The 27734-nt window shown below is 41.5% G+C and overlaps 1 protein-coding gene across 2 annotated transcripts in view; it reads left to right on the plus strand.

Moving 5' to 3' along the window:
- Window positions 1–952: 952 nt before the first annotated feature.
- The window catches only part of nde1 (nudE neurodevelopment protein 1), a 40169-nt gene continuing 13387 nt past the window's right edge, over window positions 953–27734 (plus strand). For both annotated transcript variants that reach the window (XM_078559143.1, XM_078559142.1), the window contains exons 1-7: window positions 953–1099; window positions 8937–9045; window positions 9676–9829; window positions 19169–19317; window positions 23062–23198; window positions 23319–23492; window positions 25004–25086. In XM_078559143.1, the coding sequence (XP_078415269.1) occupies window positions 1093–1099; window positions 8937–9045; window positions 9676–9829; window positions 19169–19317; window positions 23062–23198; window positions 23319–23492; window positions 25004–25086 (813 nt within the window). In that variant the 5' untranslated portion in view covers window positions 953–1092. The remainder of the gene's footprint in view (window positions 1100–8936; window positions 9046–9675; window positions 9830–19168; window positions 19318–23061; window positions 23199–23318; window positions 23493–25003; window positions 25087–27734) is intronic.

Consider the following 27734-nt stretch of genomic DNA (forward strand, 5'->3'; position numbering starts at 1 on the left):
ACCACCTTCTCAAGGGCAATTAGGGATAGGCAATAAATGCTGGTCTATCCAGAATAACCACATCCAATGAAAGAATAAATTTTTTAAAAGTTAATATTTACAATATTCGTTACATGTCAAACACACAGCCCAAGGGGTTTTGCACAGTTTCCAGCCCCTCAATGTCCCATGGCTGAAAGGCCTTAGACAGTGACTTAGCTAATGGAAGAAAATAAGCTGACAGCAGTGACAGGGTGAAAGCTAATGGAAGACAATGATACTGCTCTCAGCTCTGGGTGAACCATCCTATGATCAGTGTGTAGGTGAATAGAGGCAGACGGTGTGTGAATCGATGGAGATGGTATCTGGATGAATTGAGGGAGACAGTGTGTTTGGTGAATTAGGGAGACAGTGTCTGGTTGAATTTAGACAGCGTGTGGGTGAATTGGGACAGTGTGTGGGTGAATTGGGACAGTGTCTGGGTGAATTGAGACAGTGCGGGGGTGAATTGAGACAGTGCGGGGGTGAATTGAGACAGTGTGGGGGTGAATTGAGACAGTGCGGGGGTGAATTGAGACAGTGTGGGGGTGAATTGAGACAGTGTCTGGGTGAATTGAGACAGTGCGGGGGTGAATTGAGACAGTGTCGGGGTGAATTGAGACAGTGCGGGGGTGAATTGAGACAGTGTGGGGGTGAATTGAGACAGTGTCTGGGTGAATTGAGACAGTGCGGGGGTGAATTCAGACAGTGTCGGGGTGAATTGAGGCAGTGTCTGAGTGAATTGAGACAGTGTGGGGGTGAAAGGAGACAGTGTGGGGGTGAATTGAGACAGTGTCTGGGTGAATTGAGACAGTGCGTGACGTGTGACTGATCTCAGTGACTGCAGGGGAATCCGGACAATGCGTGACGTCATCCTGCGCCATGATTGGCTGTTCTTTGGCGAATCAGAGGAGGCGCTTGTGAGATGCTGACCAATGGGGGCGCAGAGTGTCCGGACTGTGATGGTTTGGATTTAAAGAGCAACCGGAGAGCTCGAGAGGCGGAGGGATCTAGGTGGATAGAGGGAAAACAAGGAGAGACCGAGCAGCAGCGGCGGTGGGGGGGGATCCGGCCATGACAGGTAAGGAACATCCGCCGCTCGCGGGGCCCTGATGGCGGCAGCGGCCGAGCCAGTTTCCTGTGGCCGCCGCCCTGACCTACCCAAGGCCTCCGCCTGGCGGCTGCCGGCGCCCGGCCTCTTCCCCCTCCCCGCTCTGCAGTGGGACTGAGGTACCGGGGCCCGCCCCTCCCCCTCCCCGGGGTCCGGCCGTTAACCCCCTTCCCCCCCCCCCCCCCCGGGGCCCGGCCGTTAACCCCCCCACCCCACCCCAGGGGCCCAGCCGTTAACCCCACCCACCCACCGACCGGGGCCCGCCCCTTTCTCCTCCCCCCCCCCCCCCCGGGTCCCGGCCGTTAACCCCCCCACCCCCCGGGGCCCGGCCGTTAACCCCCCCACCCCTCGGGGCCCGGCCGTTAACCTCCCCCCCCCCCCGGGTCCCGGCCGTTAACCCCCCCACCCCTCGGGGCCCGGCCGTTAACCCCCCCCACCCCCCGGGGCCCGGCCGTTAACCCCCCCCACCCCCCGGGGCCCGGCCGTTAACCCCCCCCCCCATCCCCCGGGGCCCGGCCGTTAACCCCACCCACCGACCGACCGGGGCCCGGCCCTTTCTCCTCCCCCCAGCCCCCCCTCCCCCCCCCGGGTCCCGGCCGTTACCCTCCCCCCCCCCCACCGGGGCGGTTCCCGGCCCCCGGCCGCGCGATCCCATCTTTTCCCGTTGAGGGAGTGAACTCCCTGGGAACCCGATGGGGAACTTGCCACGTCTCCGTTATATTTTCCGGCTCTGGTGGTTTTCATTCTGCTGCAGTTCTCGGGCTCTTTATTGATGGGCCAAACTCGCCCTTATTTTAACCTGTGTAGAAATTTAGCCGAAGGAACCACCTCGGCCTCGCTGCAAAACACATTTGCTTTCAGGGCATCTGACAGGGTAGGTGCTGAGAGGATTTTTTTTCCCCTCCTGGGGGTATCTGCACCCAAGGGGCAAAAGTTTAAATCTAAGGCGTCTCTTATTTAATATAAGGAGATGAGGATTTTTTTTTCTCTCTCTTGAGGGCCGTTAGACTCTGGAATTCTCTTCCCCAGAGAGAGAGAGCAGTCAGTGGAGGTTGGGTCATTCAACATATTCCAGGTTGAGTTGGACAGACTTTTGATTGTCAAGGGTTATGGGGAACAGGCAGGAAAGTAGGGTTAAGGCCGCAATCAGATTAGCCCTAAGCTTTCAATGGCACAGCAGGCTCGATGGGCTGAATGGCCTCCTCCTATTTCCTATGTCAGCCGTTGGGGGTGCCCATTGAAATGGAATTCATATATATTATAAAAACAAAAAACTACTGCGGATGCTGGAAATCCAAAACAAAAACAGAATTACCTGGAAAAACTCAGCAGGTCTGGCAGCATCGGTGGCGAAGAAAAGAGTTGACGTTTCGAGTCCACATGACCCCTTCAGTAGAAGGGTCGTGTGGACTCGAAACGTCAACTCTTTTCTTCTCCACCGATGCTGCCAGACCTGCTGAGTTTTTCCAGGTAATTCTGTTTTTGTTTCATATATATTATGTTGGCCACTTGGAAATGTCTTAAAATTTAAAGCTTTGAATATTAGTTTTGAAAGGCCATATTGCTATTTATTTGTTATTGTACAGTTTCGTGGATAAATTGAAGGGTTGTTTACCAGCAACTTTAGCTTGAAGCGCATTAAGTAACTTATTTATGTGTAATAAGTGGAAACACTTTTATTGTTTCTCAAATCAGATCCTAGTGATGGGGACATTGCTAAAGGTCTTAAGTGCAAAATAACATTGCAATATTTCAATGTACCAAACTGATTCTATAAAAGAAAAACTGCAGATATTTTAGTTGTCGGTCAGTGGGATGGATGTAGATATGCAGCAACCCACGAAGGGTAATGAAAGATTGTAGATATACGGGTAAACAGACTGATGCCTGCAAGATAACAAATTGATTTTTTTTTGGCGTGCCAAGCTGGAAAACAACATATTCATGATCAGAATATGCTGGAAAAACTCAGCAGGTCTGACAGCACCGGTGGAGAGAGAAACAGTTAACATTTTGAGTCCGTATGACCCTTCTTCAGAACTAGAAAGAAGTAGCAATGTGATGAAATTTCTACTGTTTAAGGGGTGGAGTGGGGCAGGTGAAGCTGGATAGAAGGCCAGCAATAGGTGGAGGTTAAGGAGAGATTGACAAAGATGTCATGGACAAAAAGACAAAAGGAGTGTTAATGGTAAGGTCTAAAGAACTTGCTGATAGTGGCATTAAGGTAAGAAAGCAGAATGTGTTAATAGCAGAACAAGGGTCAGCACTCTATGAAAGAACAACATGGAACAAGTAACAGATGGCCCTTTTGGGGGTGGGGTGGGGAGAGGGCAGTGGTTGGGGGGAAAAAGGATAGAAAATGATATAAAAATGGGGAGATTTAAAGAAGGGATAAAATAATGAAGAATAAAAATAAGTAGAAAAAAATGAAAGTACATTGAAAAAAAGGGGGTGAAGATAGAGGAGAGAATTCATGGTCTGAAGTTGTTGGAACTTAATGTTAAGTCCAGAAGGCTGTAAAGTGCCTAATCAGAAGATGAGGGGCTGTTCCTACAGTTGGCGTTGGACTTCACTGGAACATTGTAGCAGACCAAGGATGGACATGTAGACATGAGAGCAGGGTGATGTGTTGAAATGACAAGCGGCAGGAAGGTCTGGGTCATGCTTGTGGACAGACCGAAGGTGTTCAGCAAAGTGGTCACCCAGTCTGAGTTTGGTCTCCCCAGTGTAGAGGAGACAGCATTGGGAGCAGCAAATGCCACAGACCAGATTGATGGATTGTAATATTGTGTATTTTGTTAGCCTACTTAAACTCATTTAAAATCCTCATTTGAGCACTGCCTCCTCACGTGCCAATATTGATTCCACTTCAGATCTCCCTTGGCTTCTACATTCAAAATGGTAACTTAATCCTATGCTTAAAAGCTCCCTTAATCTCTGATTTCTCTATCCTTAATTTTAATCACACAGAAGCTCTCATGTCCTCCTCGTCTGAGGTCTTGATCATAGTGAAGTTTGTCTTTATTTCCTGGACTCACTCACTATACATATTAACCTAACTTCTTCTAACATGTCATCCACTCTTGGCAAAATTATCTTCAACTCCCTCACAAGTTCACTCAAAATCTCAACAAATTCTCTGACAGCACTCCATCCATTAACTCACCTGCAGTTGTGACCATGCTCAACTGTTTCACTACCCTTATTCCCACCAAGCTTTTGAATGGACGTCAGTGGTGAGGGATGCTACTGTCCCCACCTTGAATGCAGCCAGTGTACCTCCAGCAGTGACTTCTGACCTTGTCCCACAGGGATCAGTCCTTGGACCCCACCTTGTCACCATCTACACATTGTCTCTTGGCAGCATCATCCAAGCGTGCAGCTTCCATGTGTGGGATGATGATGCCTGGGTTTAAGGTGATTATGTCCAGGCTTATCTTGTAACCAACTCTTGTATTCAAGTGATTGATGAGAGAACTTTTTTTTCAGTTAAGTGTTGAAAAGCCTGAGGTTTTTGACCTGTTCTATCAACTCTGTTCCTGTGCCAATTCGATTCACTCCACATGATATCAAGAAACAGTTGAAGGCACTGGATAGTGCAAAGGCTATGGGCCTTGACAATATTCCGGCAATAGTACTGAAGACTTGTGCTCCAGAACTTGCCGTACTCCTAGCCAAGCTGTTCCAGTGCAGCTACAACACTGGCATCTACCCAGCTAAGTGGAAAATTGCCCAGGTATGTCCTGTACACACAAAGCAGGACAGATCCAACCCGGCCAATTACCACCCCATCAGTCTACTCTCGATCATCAGTGAAGTAATGGCAGGGGTCATCAACAGTGCTATCAAGTCGCACTTGCTTAGCAATAGCCTACTCACTGACGTCCATTCTGGGTTCTGTCAGGGCCACTCAGCCCCTGACCTCGTTACAGCCTTGGTTCAAACATGGACAAAAGAGCTGAACTCCTGAGGTGAGAGTGACTGCTCTTGACATCAAGGCTGCATTTTACCGAGCTTGGCATCAAGGAGCTCAAGCAAAACTGGAGTCAATGGGAATCAGGGAGGAAAACTCTCCGCTGGTTGGGGTCATACCTAGCACAAAGGAAGATGGTTGTGATTGTTGGAGGTCAGTCATCTCAGCTCCAGGACATCACTGCAGGAGTTCCTCAAGGTCGTGTCCTTGGCCCAACCATCTTCAGCCACTTCATCAATGACCTTCCTTCCATCATAAGGTCAGAAGTGGGAATGTTCGCTGATGATTGCACAATGTTCAGCACCATTCGTGACTCCTCAGCTACTGAAACAGTCCATGTCCAAATGCAGGAAGACCGTGATAATACCTAGGCTTTGGCTGACAAGTCGCAAGTAACATTCACACCACACAAGTGCCAGGCAATGATCATATCCAACAATAGAGAATCTAACCGTTGCCCCTTGATGTTCAATGGCATTACCATCACTGAATCCCCTGCTATCAACATCCTTTGGGGGGTTGGGGGTGGGGGGGGTGGGGTGTTACCATTGATCAGAAACTGAACTGGACTAGCCATATAAATACTGTGGCTACAAAAGCAGGTCAGAGGCTAGGAATCGTGCGACGAGTAACTCACCACCTGATTTCCCTAAAGCCTGTCCATCATCTACAAGGCGCAAGTCAAGAATGTGATGGGATACTCCCCACTTGCCTGGATGAGTGCTGCTCCCACAACACTGAGGAAACTGGACATCGTCCAGGACAAAGCAGTCCGCTTAATTGGCAACACATCTACAAACATTCACTCACTCCACCACCAACACACAGTAGCAGCAGTGGGTAACATCTACTAGATGCACTGCAGGAATTCAGCAAGGCTCCTCAGACAGCACCTTCCAAACCCACGACCGCTACCACTTAGAAGGACAAGGGTAGCAGATAGGTGGGAACACCACCACCTGGAATTTCCCCTCCAAGCCACTCACCATCCTGACTTGGAAATATATCACCATTCCTTCACTGTTGCTGAGTTAGAATCATGGAACTCCCTCCCTAACAGCACTGTGGGTGTACCTGCACTACATGGACTGCTGAGGTTCAAGAAGGCAGCTCACTACCACCTTCTCAAGGGCAGCTAGGGATGGGCAATAAATGCTGGACCAGCCAGCGAAACCCACATACCGTTAATAAAAAAAGATCACCGCTCCTCACACTTGTTTTTACTGAACCAACCTATGGAGTCTTGGTTACATTCACATCTAAATGCACCTGAACCTAGGTGATTTGTACCTCTGTAACATCATGCACGGCCACTTGAAACCCTTATCCGTGCTGACGTCACATTTGGACTAACTACTTCTAATATCCTCTTCATAAACCCCAATTTATTCAAAATTTGGCTGATCATATTTTGTACTGCTTGCCCATTGCTGCTATTTTTGCTCATCTATTTTGACCTTCTCCAGTTTCTTCTGTTTATAGAGTAATTAAGACACAGAAGGATGCCATTTGGCCTATTAAGTCCATGCTAGCGCTCTGCAGAACAATCCAGTCATTCTCCCTTTGGTCGACCTCTAGCCTTGTTCCTCTTCTGTGTCCTTTGTTCCTTTTATACATTTTACCCCCCATCCCAGGCTTTTTGAAGAACCTTCAGCTGCCCAAGCTCTGTTTTTGATCAAGCTTTCAGTCATATGTTGGATTGCACCACGAGTCAAGTGTTCCTTTTATTTTGTTTCCCATGTGTTTTTTTCCTCTTTGCCCCACCCCCCTCTCCCCTCTTTTCGCCCCCTGCCCCACCTCACCTCCCTCCCCCCCCAAGATAAATAGATGGTCCCATCAGCATCTCTTAATCTTTTTGAAAATTGTTGGATTCACCATCATTGCAGCATTTAAAATAGATTTATTTTCCCCTCATTTTGATGTCATTTCTATGCTCATCTCGTGGTGAGCAGCCTTAAGCTTTGTCAGCTGTTGACTCACCAGTTTAGTCATCAATCAGTCAGCTTCCTTGATTCTGTGACCTTCCAACAAAAAAAGTTGAGATTTCTTTTCAAGAGCTGCTAATTAATTAAGGCCTTTTAAGTATACATGCCTGAGAGAGTCTCTTCAAAGTTTTTAAATATGTATTCTGAAAATTTGTGCAGTCATAATAGTAAAGGTGCAGTATTGAGCCGAAATGACATAAGGTGCCATATTTAATTCCTGGTCTGTACTCTGTTGATGTTGGTGAGCTACATTGACCTCAGTGCTCCTTGGCTAGAGCAATTGCTTGTGATTGCAAATGAATGATCTTGCTGGAAAGTCTGGATGGTGGCCGAGACCTGGATTGGAATTGACTCTGATGCCCTCTTTGTTAAGTAGCTGGATGACATTTACTGTCCAGTTTCTCATGATTCCACACTCGGCTGTGGTATTTTTGGAACCATACCCAAATAAGAATCGGAACAGAAGACCAGAAAAAAGCATTGATAGAGAACTGCATATCATAAAATATTGCTTAATTGGGGATGAGAAGAGCATTTTTTTTTACTATTCTCTATTAAAGGAGAACGCAATGCACTAATACACTAATGTTCCATTTACGTGATTGTATTAACCAATAATTACAAGTAGGCAATATTTAAGGCAGTTGGTCTATTTTTGATTTTTGAGTTGATCAACACAGCAACAGTTGGAGGATGATGCTTGTCCTTAATTACATTCAGTTCTAATATCTTGATAAAAGTTGTCCACTAAAAAATTAAACCTAAATATTAACTAACAATCCTGCCTGTTGTCCCAATTCCGCCACCCAAAAAGTTAATTACTTTTTTAGGAATGATGTCCTGCAATTTAACAACTTCTTCAAATTCAACCTGCCCTTGCACTATCAGTTTTGGGTACAGTGGCAAATGTACTGGTACCATGTTAAATATTTCTCATTGTATCACACACAATTATGGAAATGCTTGTGCATGTTGTTCACGTTGAAAATGATAGTCTGGCGGAATAGCTTGAAATGTTCTACTTTTTGCACTTTCAAAGGAAGCAAGATAAACTGATGTTTCATTTTTAAATATTCCAGTGCATGATTATAAAAATGAGTTTTAAGCATTGCTTCATACTTGTGGCTTAAGATGTCACCTCATCCCTTCAATGCATTGTACCTTTTTAACACTCTTTAGTTATGAATGTAAAGGAGAGAAATCTTGGGTAGAACTTGCTAGTGATCAAATTACTGCAGTTGTGCTCAGACTTAGACCTTAAGTATTTTTTTAAAAAAGGAAACGTGCTACAATATGTTAGCTCTTTTGTGTTTGTCCCTTCTGTTTGATGCCAGCATAATAGATGTGCATCACATGAATATGGAAAGAAATGGGGAAGGGCCAGTAATCCAGAGACTCGGGGTAATGTTCTGGGGACCCGGGTTCAAATCCCACCAGGGCAGATGGTGAAATTTGAATTCAATAATAAAAAAAATCTGGAATTAAAAGTTTGATGATAACCATGAAACCATTGTTGTAAAAACCCATCTGGTTCACCAATGTCCTTTTAAGGAAGGAAAACTGCCATCCTTACCTGGTCTGGCCTACATGTGACTCCAGACCCACTGCAATGTAGTTGACTCTTAAATGCCCTCTGAACAAGGGCAGTTGGGGTTGGGCAATAAATGCTGGCCTAGCCAGTGATGCCCACATCCCATGAACGAATTTTAAAAAAAAGGGTCCATGCTAGGCTTTGAGAACTAGAAAATATATTGGCTTCTCAAATGACTGTTTGTTTGTGTTTTACAGGCAAATACTTTTACTGAGTTCTAATCATCTATAATATACACCTGCTTCTCTTTGAATGTAGACAGCAAATTTGGAGTTGTTGCAATGGATGATTTGGAAACAATGGCTTTCAATTCTGTTGAAGAGGAAATTGCTTATTGGAAAGAGCTTGCCCTAAAATACCAGCACTGGTAGGTACTGAACAAGGATATACTTAGTAGAACAAGATGTTGTTTTTGTGAATATTTGCAAATAGAAAACTTTAATTATGTAAAGCTATAAACTGGTGCCCAAATAAATAGAATTTGAGATCTGTATAAGTCCTGGATCACATTAGCACAGAAGTAACATCCTTCATTTGTTTTCTGCAATTAAATGAGACTTTCAACTTATTGTATAAATGATTAAGTACTGACTTTGCAAATGAGATTTTTTTTACATAGAATTTTACAGCCCAGAAACAGGCCTTAATGGTCTGTGCTAGTGTTTATGGTCCAAAACTAGCCACTTCCCACCATACTTCATTCAACTCTATCTTCATATTATTCTGCTCTTCTCCATTGCATGTTTATCTAGATTCCCATTTTAAAGTCATCTATGCAATTTGTCTCAATTTCTCCATGTGGCAATGAGTTCCATACTGTAGTTATTCTGAGCAAATAAGTTTCCCCTGAATTCCCTATTGGATTTATTAGTGATTAGCTTGTATTTGTGGGAGAGTCCAAAACTAGGAGCCATAAGCAGAAACTTCTTAAGAAAAATGTTAAAATAAAATCGCATAATGTTTCCCCAATTTTTTTTTTTCAACCTCTATTTATTAGTGCACAGAACACTCGGGAAGAGTTAATTGAGTTCCAGGAAGGAAGTCGAGAGCTAGAAGCGGAACTGGAGACTCAGCTTGAGCATGCTGAAAATAGAAATAGAGATCTGCTATCAGACAACAATCGTCTCCGGATGGAACTAGACTTGTTTAAGGTACATTAGTGACAAACGCATATAACTACATACTGCAGTCTTTTGTTGAAGTACCTGTTTCTTTTTTGTTATGCAGTTGTGATACTTATTGTAAAGGGAAAGGTTCTTTGTACTGATAAATGGAACACCTTGTGGGGATGGGAGGGGTGGGGGCTTGGTGTCTGTATCAAGTTTTTAAAGTTAAGGTATAACTTGACCAGAAGTTGAGTAAAGTTTACTCTAATCTGCCTAAGTAGTTGTTCTACTGGTTCTTCCACTACACTTAAGGTGCAAGTAGTGCATGGCGATTTGCCATGCTAGTACCAAGGTGCAACATACCTCTACTACTGAAGGGGGCCTTCATTGTAAACGAGAGCAACATCTACGGGTTAATTTTGTTGTTTGCTTCAGATCTGTTTGTTAGCTACTGATGGTATGAAACTTTTATTGATTTGGAATGTTTAGTGGCCCTCTATGCCAATATTCTATTTTGTATTAGTTTGGGGGATAATTACCTAGGCAATAGACCCTTTTTATGTTTGTAGAAAACTCTTCACTCAACGTCTTGAATTGGGCAATAGAATTTTCCAGCCTGGTCACCTTGAGTTTTATCTTTTAAAAACTGCACACTGGTGGTATTGTGTGGGCAGGGAAAGGGATCATGGCGTCAGAAATGCATTCAATTTAGCCAGCTAGGATTATAGTCAGTTTATACGGGCAGGCTGCCCATTCAACACTGGCACAAAATCCACCTCTGCTGGGCTTATTTTATGGTGGTGGTAATTTGGCACTAGTTCAGATCATTAATGATGGCAAAAGCAGAACAGATTTGTGAATGAGTCTGCCCTCATTTTGTCACTAGATGGGTATTAGACTTCTTCAGTTAATTATTTAGAATTGAGAAGCTTTTTCAAATTAAATTTATGATTTCAGTAAATTAACTGGCTTTCTGCCTTGTCTATTGTAATAGTTATTGCTGAACATTTACTCATAATTTTAAATATATATATTTGCATAGTTTTATTCTGTGTCTCATGAGGTGTTCTTTTTCCCAAATGTTACCTCTGCTGAAAGGCACTTTGTAGTAAATGTTCAAACTTTTGGTTAATTAATTGGTCAGCTTAAAGAGTAACCTTTTCTAAAGCAGGGCATGGAGGCTTTCATTCTTTCTAAAGACTGAGTGCAAACAAGTGGTTGCAGAAACAGGGGATCCATTGTTAGAATCTGCTGTGCAGTTAGCTGGGAGCATGTTTGTGCTCTTCAGTTTTTTTACAGGGGGGCGGAGTTCAAGTTTTCTAAAGTGCGAGTAAGTGGGGAGAGTTTTATATTTGGAATAGAATAAGTGAAGTCTTGGCTAGAGCTGTGAAAAGAGTTAATTTGCTTTAGGCATCTGGAAGAAATCCAATACTATAACTGTTGCAACTAGGAATGTAGTAACATACTGAGGGGTGTACAATGCTTTCATATGTTTACTTGAACAATAGAAAGCACATTGTAATATTAACTGCAGAATGCCTCTTTGGCTTATATCTGGGGAGGGTATTTTGAATTATATTAACTCTACGATGCATTATCAGTAGCAATTTGTGAGATGCTAGTGGGAACAGCATGAGGTGATGAAATGGAGAGAATTACTTGTGCAACATTGCACAATACTTGTGTTTTTTCCTGTTGCTTATTGGCTGTAATGTGTTACATATGCTTAGTGATGATACTATAATTTGAATGATCACTAAATGGAAGGGGGGAGTATGTCCAAACAACAACAGAGGTGAAAGGCTATTGTAGAAGATTGCGCTGGAGCAACATTAGATTAGAATATACAGTACTTGATGTAAAACCTAGTTTGAGATTAACTGAAGCCTTAGATTGAGTATGAATGTACTTTTAATCTGTCTTATTTAATGATTCAATTTTTTTGTGGAAGTACTTGGCAGGTGCATTAATGTGTAGGTGCATCATCTGGTGTGACAAAGTAGATTAGGAAAGGAACAAATTTGAGTTATATTCTGTGCTGAGTTAGTTAATTTTGCCCATGGATAGCAATTGTTTATTTGGACTAGCATAAGTAAAGTGGGAAGGGCAAAGTTAGTTCCAGATCCTAATTTCTATGTCTTGTATATGTCTGAAGAATAACAGTAATAACATGAGTGAGCTTGCTCATGTTGGCCTCTTTCTGAATAGCTGTTGGTACTGTTTTCTGAACGGCTATCAGTAAGAGGCTGAAGGTCTGACAGCACCCATGGAACTTTACCCAGTTTGAGTTACTGCCTTTGGGAAATGGAGACTTTTGGGGAAAAAAAAAGGATGAAGAGCTAATTTGGAGGCCAACATTGGTCCCGCAAACATTTTTGCATAAAGGCATATTTTGTGACCCGCCACCTGATCTACCTCTGCCATTGAATTTACAATCACTCTCGATTGCAGGATGGGGGCATAGAAATTTTCCAGCATATGTAGAATTCTGATCTCTCTTTGACATTGATTATCTTTCTTTTTGAAATTATATGCACTGGGGTGTGTTTCTGTTATTAAATGAAATGTAAACTACGGCAGTTCACCAGTGTTCCATACACAGCTAAGTTCACTCAAGTCTAATGGATCACTTTTTTTAAATTCAAGGCTGCTATTGAAGTGATCCTCTATTGGCTGCTCTAGTCCTAGTGCTAAAATTTGTAACAAGATCTTATAGCAGCCATAATGACCATAAAACAATGGTGCACGTGATTTGCAACAATTTACTTTTGTGCTACTAACTTTCCAATGGCTGGGAATAATCCATGTGGACCAGCTGTATTAAAATGAGTTTGTTGCTTGTGTAAGAGGCCATCGGGAACACTTCAGCTACTCAGCATGCCAACGTTTGACTCTGGTGTGCTGTTTTGGCGCTTGCTTCAGAGATACTGCTATCGAGAGGTGGGCTTGAGAAACCACCTGTCCGAATGCCTCCTTGTGTAACAATCACATTTTTGTTTGATCATTCCTGTGGACCACCTTTGGAAGTTTGACTACATTAAAGATGGTGTATGTAAATTCAAGTTGTTGCACTGGTTGCACCCCCACCCTCCCACACATAATAGTAGCAGCAGCAGCAATGTATTAACACTAGAATCTTGCTGTTGGTAGCAAATTTCAAATAAATGGGATACAATATACAAGCCTGGATGCCTGTTAGAACCTACACAAGTGCATTATGATCTAGTGAACATAGTGAATTGCTGTCTTGTAACACTTGAAATTTTATTAACTTTATTACTGTATTGGAACCTGTACTTTATATTTATAGATTTGTGGCTTGGTGTGTTAAGGAAGTTGGTAAGAGTGAAGAAATGAGCTCATCTAATGTGTGAAACTGAAGTGAAGTTTTCCTTGTCGTGAAGTGCAGCCTTTTAGAAGTATACTTTACAGTGGCGTATTTTAATTGTCCAACAGTCTGTACACCTAAATCTACCCTGCACAAATCATTTGCTCTGAGATGGGGGCAGAGTGTGGGGAAAAATATAAAATATTTTCTCTTTTGACATATAGTTAAAGTTTGAGCACCAGTGTTGGAATAAGAATTTTAGTAACAGGGGATTGACGTTTTGCACGGAATGTTAATGAGATGTCTGATACGTCACTGAAGATGTTGTGGTGGAAGCAGTCAGGCATCAACTGAATCTGTCACAATGGTGGGGGAGGAAAGAGTACTTCCAACTGCAACATATACCTGCCTCGGCCATTGGAATGTGAAGAAATTTTTAAATAATTTTTCTACAACCCTGAAATTATGGTGTGGGGACAGAAGAATTTTAGGGAAAGTGTGAAGGGAACAATGCATTAACAGAGTTGTATCTTGAGCATATACGGTAAATCCTCTATAGGAAGTAGGGCACCAATGTAAATAACTGACAATAGGACTTATTGGCAAGTGAAGAAAGGCTTTGTAAAGTGGATAGGTTACAAATTTACATTTCTCAGTAATATAGTAACTTTACCATATCCCATGATCTATTACTTCAGTAAGTGGGACATATCACCTGTCTCCATTCCTACTTCTATCCATCCGCTGTATTCAGAATGCTTGGACACCATAGTAGGTAATGAACACCAATGTAGGTTTGAAAGTAGCAGTGAGTAATCCCACGGCAGATCTAATCTAATGATTGCAATAAGGTACGTGAGTGATCTGATGTAATTAGTAGGATTATTGGGTACAAGTTATTATATTTCTGAAAATGGGGAAAGCAGGTTCAATTCATAGGCATAGTGACTTAATTGGACACTTAATGTTAAAATAGCAATTATTGTGGTATACAAATAGTCGTTTGGTAGCACTGAACTTGAGTATCACTGAAAAAAGACACATGTCAAAGCTTTTTCATCTTGCACTCAGCACGTTTGCAAGAATGCCAAATGTAAAGGGAAAAACCATTTATACTTCATGATAAGTTGGTTGGCAAACCTTGGCAGGTTGAATTTAAACAAAACTTGGCAGTTAACTGTCAGTCATCAGTTAACTGGTGCATTCTCCATGGCAATGCCTCTACCAATCAGCACACTCTTCTCATGAAGTGTAAATTGTTGTTCCCTTTACATTTTGGTAGTCCTGCAAATGCCCTTTTGCGGTATATTGATTCTCTTGTGCAATGTTGGTCCAATGCTTCCAGAACACACTTTTTTTGTTAAGTTTTCTAGACAGTATCTGGCACAATGTCATTTTAGGTGAACACCCCTTCTCAATATCAATTTTCATAGGAACCTTGAATTTGTTGTTTGAAATATAAATGTGCCCAACAGTGGGGATTGAAAATATAACTTGTTTTTTTTCCCATCCTCTCCGTGCTGCTGAGTCACAGACTTCAGTTCAAATGCTGGGAGGAAGCTGTATTACGAAGCTCCACGATTCCATTGTGGTGGTGACTTGTTGCCTTGACCTGAGTCTTTGTGTATTATGTAGGAGCCAGCTACAGAAGAGAATCAGGAAGACCTGGTAATGGAGGTGCAGCTGGTGGTGGAATGGGATACAGCAGAGGAAGCCTTTGAAAGAGAGGCCAAGCAACTAATGTAATATAATGTAAATACTGAGGGACACTTGACATAACTGCTTAAATTTTAAAGTCTTTTTCTGGGCAAATGAAGTACAACATGATAGCTAGTTTTTGAGGTCATACCTGTTCTGTTTTCAATATCTGCTCACACAAACAGTTTTATTCTATTTATTAGCAGGTATCAGTGGTAGTTTAAGAAATGTATTTTTTAAAAGTAGGTTCTGAACATAAACTTTGAATATGGTAAAATTCTCTTTCCCATTGCCAGGATAGAATTAGGGTGTCTTCTGGATGAAGTTTTGGTGAGCCAGATTATATTCTTTCCAACCTCCACAGGCATTTTCCGCATGAAATATTGATTTACTGGGGTGGAGGGATCTATTGCAGGAGAGGAAGTTAATTTGTTGAAGCTTAATTTTCAGCATAAGTATGCTTTGCTATATTTCCGCAGTACTGAACTTGAATTGGGATATGTGCAGGTAGTATTCAGATTATCTTAGTTGCTTCTTTTGTTCTACCCTCTGTCCTTTGTTGGTTATAGCCCTGTTTTTCAAGCTCACTGTCCGTATAGATGGACAGGGCCATTTTTGTTCAGAAAGGACCTGTCTGTGCTACTGCTAGATTTTAAATGGTTATATTGTCATGACTGAAGCAGGATAGAATGTAGTTGGTTTCAGATGAGCCTATGTTTAGAGGGTGGAAGATGGCTAGGAAAGCTTTGGACTCATCTGGAGGTAACAAAGGCACAGAGAAGGGGTTTTGGCGGTGGATGTGCTGAGGTACGAATGGAGGTGGTTGATGAGGAGGGTGGAAGTGGGAACTCTGTGGGATAAGAAACTCGGTGGTTAGTAAGAATTTTTTTTCTTATTCTTTCATGTGATGTGGGTGTTGCTGGCGAGGCCAGCATTTATTGCCCATCCCTAATTGTCTTTGAGCTGAGTGGCTTACATGGCCACTTCCGAAGGCAGTTAAGAGTCAACCACATTGCTGCGGACCTCAATGCATGTTGGCCAGACCGCGTAAGGAACATTAGTGAACCAGATGGGTTTTTACGACAATTGGTGATGGTTTTGTGGTCACTTTACCAAGACTAGCTTTAAATTCCAGATATATTAATTGAATTTAAATTCCACTAGCTGCCGTGGTGGGATTTGAACCCAGACCATTAGCTTGGGCCTCTAAATTACTGATCCAGTGTCATTACCACTACACCGCCATCTCGTTGCAGCTAATCTAATTTAGCTTCTGATGGTGGCCAGGGAAGAGCATGGTATTTGTGACAGAGAGCTGGAGATGATCGCTTCAATTTTCCCAATGCTTAGATGGAGGAAATTCAAGCTGACCAGGAACCGAGTTTGGATATTTCCCTTGTGCTCTAGCTGACCTGAATTGAATTCTGTATTTGAGGTATAGCCCGACCTGAACACAGTATGCAGCTTTACCACGGTGGCCTTGGGATTGACTCTACTAATTTGGCAATATTAGCTCAACATTCTTTTTTGCTTTGTTAATAATTGTTGTACAATGCCTGTGCGCACACTCATTCAAATCTCATTTAGTATTCCCTTAACCAAACGGTTTATTGATCATTTTCTTCGAGTATACAAGACCTACCCTTATCTTTTATTGTAGTTCTGACCACTTCAGATATTATCTCATTACTTTTGTAATTCCTTGGCTTAATCCGATTCGACTGCGTCCAACCCCACACTAAGGTTTAGAATTATTTACAATTTTGACCAGTTGCCATTGAGCATTTGAATCTAGGCTATTTAAATAGGTCAGAAGCCACATGGATTCAGCACTTACTCCTGGGCTATGACCTAATTTTCCTGATTAGTACCCATTGCATCTTCTCCCAAAGCCAGTTCCTCCTCTTCCTGCGGCTTTTGCTCGGTCTGCCTGCGGCTTTTGCTCGGTCTGCCTGCGGCTTTTGCTCGGTCTGCCTGCGGCTTTTGCTCGGTCTGCCTGCGGCTTTTGCTCGGTCTGCCTGCGGCTTTTGCTCGGTCTGCCTGCGGCTTTTGCTCGGTCTGCCTGCGGCTTTTGCTCGGTCTGCCTGCGGCTTTTGCTCGGTCTGCCTGCGGCTTTTGCTCGGTCTGCCTGCGGCTTTTGCTCGGTCTGCCTGCGGCTTTTGCTCGGTCTGCCTGCGGCTTTTGCTCGGTCTGCCTGCGGCTTTTGCTCGGTCTGCCTGCGGCTTTTGCTCGGTCTTCCCGCCATTTAAACTTGAGCAGCTGAATTTCATGTGGAAGCCTAGGGAGATTCTATATTGTGGCATTTCTAATGGGTGCCAGAATATCATTTCCTCAACAAAAACATCTTGCTTTGAATATCAAACATTCAGATACTAGCTTTGTTTTAAAAAAAAATCTTCTGTGCATGCTCTCACGCTTGTGTGTTTCTTCAGTTCTAAAACTGAAGTGTTGAGATTGGATCAGTTTTTTTTTTCTTGCCTGGGTACTCCTCCAGTTCTGTTCCTAATTTAGTTCTGTTTGACGCTAGTTACTGATGTGAGACTAATAAGCCTGAAATTACCCAGTTCTCTGTTGCTGCCTCCTGGACAATATGTAACCATATTTTCTTTCCAATCCAATGGGACACGCTCGTACTTTGCAGATGTCATCTTTAGCCTCACTTGGTGCTCTTGTGCATGTATCCTTCATTCCTTAGATTTTATTAGTTATACACCCATTTAAACTGGTCTGGGGGCATGTTGTTTTATTTGATCAATTCTAGTTGTCTACACTTTTGGGTGATAGGCATTGACTTATCTTTTGTAGTGAATACTTACAGGAAATAACCTAGTATTAATAATTTGTATTTTGTCCTTGGTTTCAACCCTCTGTTTCCACTGGTTTAACATTGGAAAAAAGAGTTCTTGCTGGACACTTTCAAATTCTCAATAACAGCAATGAAGACAAAATGCTGGAAACACTCAGCAGGTCTGGCAGCATCTATGGAGAGACCAACGATTATTATTTCATGTGTGTGAATAGAGAACTGTGCATATGTTCTCTATCCCTGGCTCCACACTGCTTTTGTTCTGTTTTGTTACATCGTTCTACTTCAATTGCCTGACACAGTTCTTATCTGAATGTATTTAGGGAAAGTAATGTGCAGAATGCCTGTTTAAAGAAGCACCTGATATGAATGAGAAGTTATTGTTTGCCATCTGATGCCTTGGGGATTTATGGAGTGGGTTCTTGAAGTTTTTAGCTTTCAGAACTACGGGCAAACACTGATCCTTCTGAGTTTCAGTGGGTTTATCAGGTTTGCCCAGTTTTAACTCTTGCACTTTAGTGGATATTGGTCTCATCATAAATTAACTCTGAGACAGTGACTTTAAAATTATTTGGCTTTTGAATAACAATTTAAAATTGTAATGGTACTTAATACCTTGGAGAAATTTTGCAAACAAGGATAAAATGAATTCGCCTGTTTTCATTATTGAAGTAAAAAATGTTCCTTTATGCCTGTGGTACATTCTGCATATTTGTTTGCTTCTCAGTTCCCAAAAAACTGTGGGGTCTGAAGGAAAGTAATCATCATGCTGCGGTCATTACGTTGGGGCAGGCATGATAGAGCAATGGTCTTGTCAATTTTTTTGTCAATTTAAATATTAAATCAAGCAGATTTACTTCCATGGAGGTTGTTGTAATGTATTCCTGCAACAATTAATCCTAAATTGACATCTCCTCCAAAAAGGAGGACAGGTGCTGAAGGGGGCATGGCTCCATAGATGGCAGCAGTTGTCTGAGACTTAATCCAAATGATCATCTTTAGTTGGATGATGAATGTTGGTGTTGCTTACCTGCAGCACCTGTATATATTTTAGAAGAAAGAAAAATGGATCGTAATAGTGAATTTGGGCTGGAGAAAGGACTGCTCTTTGCTCGTATTGGGCTAGTATTGTGAAGTACATCTCCAATTTAAAAAAAAAAATATTTCATGGGACGTGGCCATCACTGGTAGGAGCAGCATTTGCCCACTCCCTAATTGCTCTTGAATGGAATGGTTTCTAGGCCATTTCAGAGGGCAGTTGAGTCAACCACACTGCTGTGTCTGGAGCCACATGTAGGCCAAATCAGGTAAGGGTGGCAGATTTCCTTCCCCAAAGGACATTAGTGAACCAGATGGCTTTTGCAACAATTGTTGATAGTTGACTAGATTTCAATTCCAGATTTATTAATTGAATTTAAATTCCACCAGCTGCCGTGTTGGGACTTGAACCCATGCCCCCAGTGCATTAGCCTGAATTACAAGTCCACCACAACACCACCATCTCCCCCTCAGCTCATAATAGCTATGTCTGATTCTTGTATTTAATTTTCAGGAAAAGTTAGAAGAGCATCATTCAGAGAATTATAAACGGATTACTATGCTACAGGATGAGCTTGCTGAGACCACAGCGATTAAAGACCAGCTGCAGAAATACATCCGAGAATTAGAACAAGCAAATGATGACTTGGAACGGGCTAAAAGGTAAGCATAGTTTTCTTTTTTAATATGGTACTTTTGTATTGTACCATTGAGATTGCAATATCATGAGCAGCAGCAAGTACAAGAAATACACCAGAGCACATAACATAAATAGGAGTACACCATCAGCTCTTGGAGATTGTTAATAAGATCATGACTGACCTCCCACCTCAGCTACAGCTTCCCATACTATCCCCATATTGCATGTAAAGTTTTTTTTTATTTGTATAAAATTTTACTTTAATGTAAAATGTAATAAAAAAAGATTATTAACCAATAAGAGGTGCATGTGCAAATGCTCATAGCAAATAAATGAGTTAGAAGCACAAATTTTACTTAAAAGGTCTGATCAAGGCATAGGATACCTAGTTGCAAGCCAGGCATGACTGGGAGCTAAATGTTCCAAGCTGTAGGATCTTCATAAAGGACTGGGAAATTGAGAAAGCAGGGATAACTATTGATATGAGAAACAATTACAGCAGTAGGAAGGACATTGACGAAGATGCTTAGACAGTGGAAACGTGGGTAGAGTTAAGGAACAGCGGGGGATACAAGACTCTGGTGGGAGCTGCTCATAGAACTCTTGACAGTAGTGATATAGTTGTGGGGAATGTGGTGGGGATGTAGAAGTGTGGAGATTGTGGAAGCATGTGACATAATGTGACTATAACAGATAATGTTCACAGATGGGGAAGCAAAATAGTTCAACTAGTGAAGTCAATGATTTTCAGTTTTCTGGAACAAACTGTGTTTAAAACTGACAAGGGAATAGGCATTACTAGATTTAGTGTTGATTAATGGGTAATGAATATTTTTTAATTGGATGTGGGCATTGCTGGCAAAGCCAGCATTTGTTGCCCATTCCTAATTGCCTCTTGAACTGAGTGACCTGCTCAGCCATTTCAGAGGACAGTTAACAGTATTGCTATGCTATGATTCTGGAGTCACATGTAGGCCAGACCTGGTAAGGTCAGTAGAACCAGATGGGCATTTATGACGATCATGATAGTTGTCATGGTCACCATTACTGCAACTAGCTTTATATTCCAGATTTATTAATTGAATTGAAATTGGCGGGATTTGAACCCTCGTCCCCAGAGCATTGGCCTGAGCCCCAGTATTAGTAGTCCAGTGATATTACCACTATGCCATAGTCTCCCCTTGGTTAACAATCTGAAAAGATAAGATTTTGTGAAGCGTAACCTCAATGTGGTCGAGAAGGGAGAGTCACAAATCAAAATTCTAAATTTAAATAAGGCAAACTTTTGAAGGGATGAGAAATAAACTGACAAATTGGGTTGAGCTGTTAATGAGTAAACTTAACAGTTGGACATTTTTTTTGTATGATTCAGTTCATGCCTCTAAAAGGCAAAAAAAATCCACTTATGTAGGTAAGCAACCATGCTGAACGAAAAGACCCACGTGGTAATATTTTAGTTTGTTCAGGGAGTCAGTTGCTGTGGCAACATACACTTTTGCACGCATGTTGCTGTCTGGAGCTATGGATGGAGATGGTAGAGGCTCCCAAGGTTCTTTCCATCCCATGGCTGACCAGGAATCTCTCCCACTCTTACTGCCTGCCATTGGCGTGTGTTTGAAGGGTTTACGAGTTGATACTCGACCTGTTTGGCCACAATATGAACGCACCTCCCTTGGCCGTCCAGTCCTGGAGTGGGACTTGAACCTGGAGCTTCTGGCTGAGGGGCGGGGATGCTCTCCGCTGCGTCACGAGACCGTAGTAGCCTAAAGGGAAGGTTTGCACAAACGTAAAATGGAAATCGGGTAAACTGGGAGAGCTGTAGCTTTTTGAAAAGGGACACCAGATACAAGGAAAGTAATGAGGTGAATGGAGTATGAGCAAAATGCAAAGCTAACAGTAAAAGCTTTGATAAATATATTGTGTGGTGAAGAGGAATTTGAGAAATTAAACTATAAATAGATAATGAGAAAATAGCAGACTTGTTAATGAATACTTTCATAACAATTTTACAGTGGAGAGAGAGGGCAAAATAGCACCGGTCCAAGGGAATCTTTTTTTAAAAAAAAAAGCCCTGGGAAGAACTTGTGTATTATAATTATCACTTTATAAAAAAAAAGGAGAAAATAACGGAACATAAGAGAGAAGTGTCCAGGACCTGATGCTGTTCATTGTAGGGTATTGGTGGAAACGGGTGGAGAAATGGTAGATACAGTGTTAACAATTTTCCAAAGCGCTATTGGATTCAGGAATTGTCTTTTTTGTGGATTGGAAAATTGTAAATGTCATTCATTGTTTAAGACAGGAGGGGCAGAAAAATCAGGTAGCTATGGACCCACCATTTCAGCATCAGTTGTAGGGAAGTTACTGGAATACATCATCGGGGATAGTCTTAACATTTGAACAAGTGAATGGAGGAGAGTTAGCGTGGATATGTGAAAGGTAGGTCATGCCTATGTATAAAGATGCCACATACATGTTGCTCCTATTTTTGTCCATGGACACTCTTGAAGGCACAGGACTCATTTACTCTGAGTTGTGTAATGATAATTGTAATTGGCTACTTCTATGCATTCTAGGATCTGCAGATTTTCTTTTTAAACCAAGCTAAGATTTTCAGGCCATATCTTTAGCAGCTTTCCACGCACCATTGTGATTAGTGTTCATTGGGTCACAATTGCACTTGTGTACAAGTACGTGTTCAGTGGAAAGAGAACAAAATTCCTACTTAAAGCAGTCATTTTCAATGTGTGCATCCAGCACTTGAACATGAAAGCAAAATTCTGCAGATGCTGGAAATCTGAAGTAAAAATAAAATGTTGGAAATACTCAGCAGTACAAGCATCTCGAGACAGAGAGAAGCCGTTCTGGTGAATGATCATCAACCTGAACTAGTAGCTCTGTTTCTCTCTGCACAGTCACAGCCTGACCTGTTAAGTTCAGCATTGCCTATTCATTTAAGAACTCAAACACCTTTTGACACACGAAGGATAAATTCTGCCCACTGTGTTTTGATATACTTCTGACATTTATTTCGACTAATAGCTTGTTTTCCTTTACAAGTAGAGAGGATGAAGAAAGATTCTTCTCCTATTTGGTTCCTGAATGATTTTGCACAATAAAATGAACATCAGCGTTAATATTTGATGTAATGAAGATCCAGCAGCTAACTAGTATGCTTTTATGAAGGTTGAGAGTAAAGAGCCAAAAAGTTTTTTTGTTTAAAACCTTTTGGACCCTTAGAATATGTGGCTCAGTTGAGTTCTTGTGGTCTGACGTGGGGCCCCATGTTTGGCTGGATTGGATCCCTATCTCATGGTCATGCTTTTAGGGCACTGAAAAACGGTGGTCTGTTGCAAACTGACTTGGGTTCAGTAATGAGATATTGACAGTTGCTTATGCATGCATTTTAAACAGATTTACATTTAGTGATGAAGGGTAGCATTGTATGTCGAACAGTATTGCCACAGTCTCATGTGTACAATACTTTGTAATTTTTAGATGCTGATTTGATAATCCTTGTTTTTAAAATATTAAAATGCCAATTGTTCATTTTTCAGACATATTTTTACTCTTTCATTTAAAAATTAATTCCAAAGCATCTTGGTAAAGGCCAGCTCAGGATCTGAGATTTATAAAAGGCAGCATGTGTTATTCAGAATGTTGTGGCGCTGAGTCCCATTATGTACTATGCTAAAAGTCTCTTTGTGTTGGCAATGATGTGTACCTTACCTTTTTTGATTCCGTTCTGCTTTTGGCTTCTTACACAGAGCAACAATTATGTCGCTGGAAGACTTTGAGCAGCGGCTGAACCAGGCAATTGAGAGGAATGCCTTCTTGGAGAGTGAGCTAGATGAGAAAGAAAATCTTTTGGTTTCTGTGCAAAGACTGAAAGATGAAGCAAGAGGTTAGCATTTCTTTTTTTAAATTTTATTTTGGATGTAAAGTTAAATGTTTGCAAAAGTTCAGTTTGATTTTTTTTTTACTTTACATTTTAAAAGCTTTGCCTGAAAAAATTTGCTTTCAGATCTGAGACAAGAATTGGCAGTACAGCAAAAGCCAGATTCCATCAGGAAACCCACGAATACCACACTGGATTCTGAAAATGCGATAGCGCAAGCATCCACAACAATGCCTTTGACCCCACTGATATGTAAAGGACCCAGCAGTGGGTTCTCCACACCTGCCATGTTTACAAAAGGTAACCCTCAACTCTGTTAAACAGTTTAACATTTTAGAATGATCTGATTTTTTGACCATTGATATTGTCTGATTTCAATCATATACAACATTCAAAATATGTCTGCCAAAACATGGCTGACCCCAGAAATAGGTGTAAACTCATTCCAGGGGAATTGATTTGCTATCTCAAGAGGATTATTGGAAGAAAAAATGGTTATGATGAGCTAGATGGCACAGTGGTTAGACACTGGTTTTTCATCTCTTTGAAGCTGAGTTCCAGTCCAGCCCATGTTGATCAGTCGCTGCTAGCTGTAAGGTTGCTATGTGAAATGAGGATTGGGCAGTAGGTCCAGAGCTGGTCCATATGGGCCTATATTAGAAACTGACACAAATGTGGTACCAATTGGTAATCATTCAGAGGAGCATAGGATGAATATGGTGGGCCGGGGTGTGGAGGTGGGATTGCTTTGCAGCTTGGGGCTGAGGCACATTGGGCAGAGTAGAAGCAGCTTTACACTGAATCTATCTGTGCTTGATGCTGCATCCACGTAGCGAAATTGGGAAGAGTTTAATCTCTGTGCAAAATCCTTCCCTTTTGACCACAAAGAAGTTTACCTTGATTAATAAGCAGGAGAAGGGCAGAGTTGTTGGAGTAGTAGAGATGGCCTGCCCACCCTGGACCATGATAGGATGGTTCATGAAGGATTTGGTATGTACACACATGATTATTGTAATAATAAGTGACCCTGACCAACCCAATAGGGAATGCCCTAATTGAAGTGAGGCAACAGAATGAGAACTTTTGCCCATGGAGCAAGGTTGCTTTTTGATTCTTGTTTAGCACGCCGTGAGATGGAATCCTCAAAGGCCTAGTTACAAACATCTTAAGCCCCCAATATATTGTGGTGGAATCTCTAGGGACCAAAAGGTTACAATTACATTTCAATCAGCAACTGTAAGCAGGACAGAAGTAGACTTTAAAACTTCATTTCATAGGCATGACAAATTATCAATTTAGGATAGCAATAAAAAAAATTACATGGTCTATAAAGCAGAAAAAAGGGACAATTCTGGGACGAATATAACTTGAAAGTAATTTCGATAAGAATCAGTGGTTTTTCATTGTGACATTTGCATATTACCTGGTTACTGGGTTATGGTGGCAGGCAATGTACTGCTGGCCCTGTCAGCAACACGGTAGTGGCCCATTTAAAAGGTATACAAATGTAGCTACCCACTGTCACCTGACCCCTACTGGGAAGAACCTGGCTTTGGCTTGGCGTGGCTTTCAGAGTGATAGATCTCTGCTTTAATGGGGAAATTGCGGGGGTCTATGAAAATATATAGTACATGAATGAAATGACCTAGCTCTTTAATACTTTTCCTGTGAATAATGTTGGCTTGTTTCCAAGAACTGTACTTAGCTCCTTGGCTGACTACTTTTTAAAACCTTTTTTTCACTTGGACATGAGTGTTAACCAGTTTGTTTGTTTTTACTTCATTTTATACTCTTATTTTAATCTTTTTCAGATGGTTACACTGGCAGCCCTCTGACTCCATCAGCCAGGATTTCTGCACTTAATATAGTTGGAGACTTGCTTAGGAAAGTTGGGGTAAGGATTGCAGCATTTTTAAGTGCAGTATTTTGTGACTTTCTAATCTCTCTTGGTCTCATTCCTGGCATCAATAACTTTTAATTTCTGCAAGATTCAATTATATATTGAGCAAAGCCGACCATTCTATACTGAATAAAATCAGACTCTCAGCAGCAGTTAATTCTTCCTGAAATGTGAAGCACTGAGAAGTGTTTGCAAGTCTTTTACCCCATTTTATATTCTCAAAGGAACTTGCCATAGGAGAGCATTTTCGAGCCCGCGTGGGTCCAAAAATTCATAAAATTGTTGCTGGTTTCACATCACAATCTTATCACCCGAATTCTATGATTTCTTGCGGTACTTTTTTGCTGTAAGGTCCATAATTTATTTGTATTTCACTAATTTCTCCCTTTTCATGGTGTGGCGAATGACAAAGCAAGTCTAACTTAATCAAGCTGAATTAGCCAGAAACCTTTACTGCTGGCTTCTGTGATGGTTGACCCCATTCAGTAAACTTGACATTTACAAAGAAGTTGATGCTTCAATTTTGTTATGTGTTCGATCCATGTGAAATTCAGGAGGCAATTCTTACTTTCTCGGCATTGACTGAAGTCAATGTAAAGTGACGCACAAAAGAGAAACAATTTTATGTCAAACTGTTTGTCAACCAGTTAGAAGTCCAGATTATTGTACAGTTTCATTGAAGCTGTTCTTTACTAGGAAGCTTCACTGGAGAAAAATGTTTCTGCCTTATTTCACTCTGGTGGTCCATACAACTTGTTTAAAGTTACGATTTTTCAGATATCTTTATGGGACAATTGTAGTAATGGGGTAGGGCTGAGCAAAGACACACATTGGGGTCTTGCACATTCGAGTTTTCTACAGATACCATTTTAGCTGGTGGTATTATTGGCAATTTTACTTTCAAGAATGCAGTTCCACTTTGCCAGTGTAAATATCTTGTCCACAAATTTGGTTGATGGTATTTCTATTGGCAGAAAAACTTGCCCTGATAAGCATATTGTCACCATATCTTATCAGCAATGGATTTTTTTCATGGGCTATGTGATTTTTTTTCCCCCATTTTTTTGGCACTACAATTTCAAAGGGGGTAAATTGTGTTCTGATATTAAATGGGAGGTCACCAGGGCTGATTAGTTCAGACTGTGGAGGATGGGGGAAATCTTGCTATCTATAGGTGTAGATTATTGGGTTGGAAAATTGCTGCTTGTTTTTTTTTTAACTGTCTGATCCAGACACTGAGTGCTGATGGACATATTAGGATGATGAGAAATGTCTGGTTAAACATTCGTGGTTTTGATATCACATTTGGCCATTTTGATAAATTGGAATATCTTTGTTCAAAAAAAAACGTACAAACTTCCAACATTCTATATTGACTGAAAAGGAGCTTCTTTATACTTTTCACCAGTTACCTGACATTCAACCAATATTTGACAGTTATCTTAAAGGACAGTTAAAAGATGCTGCAGCTCAAAAGAACAGTATCTTTGTTTCCTGTTAATTTTGTTGTAGGTTGGGCTTGTAGATGTATAAATACCAAAGGTTGTATCCAGTTTTGAGAGCCTTTGCTTTTCTAATACTTTTTTGGATATTTTGTAAATTATGGAGGCTGTGTACAGAGTAATTAAATAAATTGTACTATATAACTGCTCCGTATGCCAATGTTCTGTGACAATTTGCTAATGTTCTGTCATTACACAGATTTATTGATGTTTTAAACTCCTAATTAGCTTATTTCAGTGCTTCAGATGTCACTGGCTGGTATCTTTTTAAAATGACAGAATACAGCTGACCTTAATGGCACACAGAGTTTGAGGCCCTGCCCAGGGTATGCTATTGGACACATAAGAACTCATTTCTATTCTTGGATTTTGATTACAAGATAATGCAATACATGTTTGCTGGTCCACTATTTTGAATTTTTTTCCCCGTTGGTGCATTGTTTTCTTATTCCGTGACTTTCTCTCACTTTTTAAAAAAAAAAAATTGTCGTCCTCTTTCCTCTGATTCTTTTGCCAACGACGTTAAATCTGTGTCCCCTGGCTAATGACCCTTCTGCCACTGGAAACCATTTCTATCAAAACTCTTCATGAACACCTCCTATCAAATGTCCTGTTGACCTTCTCTGCACTAAGGAGAACAACAGTTTTGTGGAGAAATGAGGAAAACTGCAAGTCCCTGATTCCCTAGTATCGCTGCAGTAGGTCTTTATTGTACCCTCTCCAAGGCCTTGACCTCTGAAAGTGTGGTGCCTAGAATTGGAAGCAATCTGGGGCATAACCAGTGATTAGAAAAAATCTAGAGGGGAGTTGGGAAATTATTTTTGCTCCATGTTGTCGGGACCTGGAAAGCTGTACCTGAAAAGGCGGTGGAAGCTGATTCAATAAACCAACTTGAAAGGGAGTTGGACAGGTACTTGATGAGGAACATAAAGACTATGGGCAAAAAGCAGGAGTGAGACTGAACACAACTTTGTTTCAAAGAGCCAGCACTGGCAAGAATGACCTGCTTCTGTGCTGTAAGTTTTTCTGTGCTTCCAATTATCAAAGGTTTTGCATAACTTCCTTGCTATTGTACTATATGCCGCTGTTTAAAAAGCCAAAGGCCCAATGTGAATTTTTTTTAACTGCTTTCTCGATTTG

This window comes from Cetorhinus maximus, chromosome 15, assembly GCF_964194155.1.
Source record: "Cetorhinus maximus chromosome 15, sCetMax3.hap1.1, whole genome shotgun sequence".
NCBI classification, from domain to species: domain Eukaryota; kingdom Metazoa; phylum Chordata; class Chondrichthyes; order Lamniformes; family Cetorhinidae; genus Cetorhinus; species Cetorhinus maximus.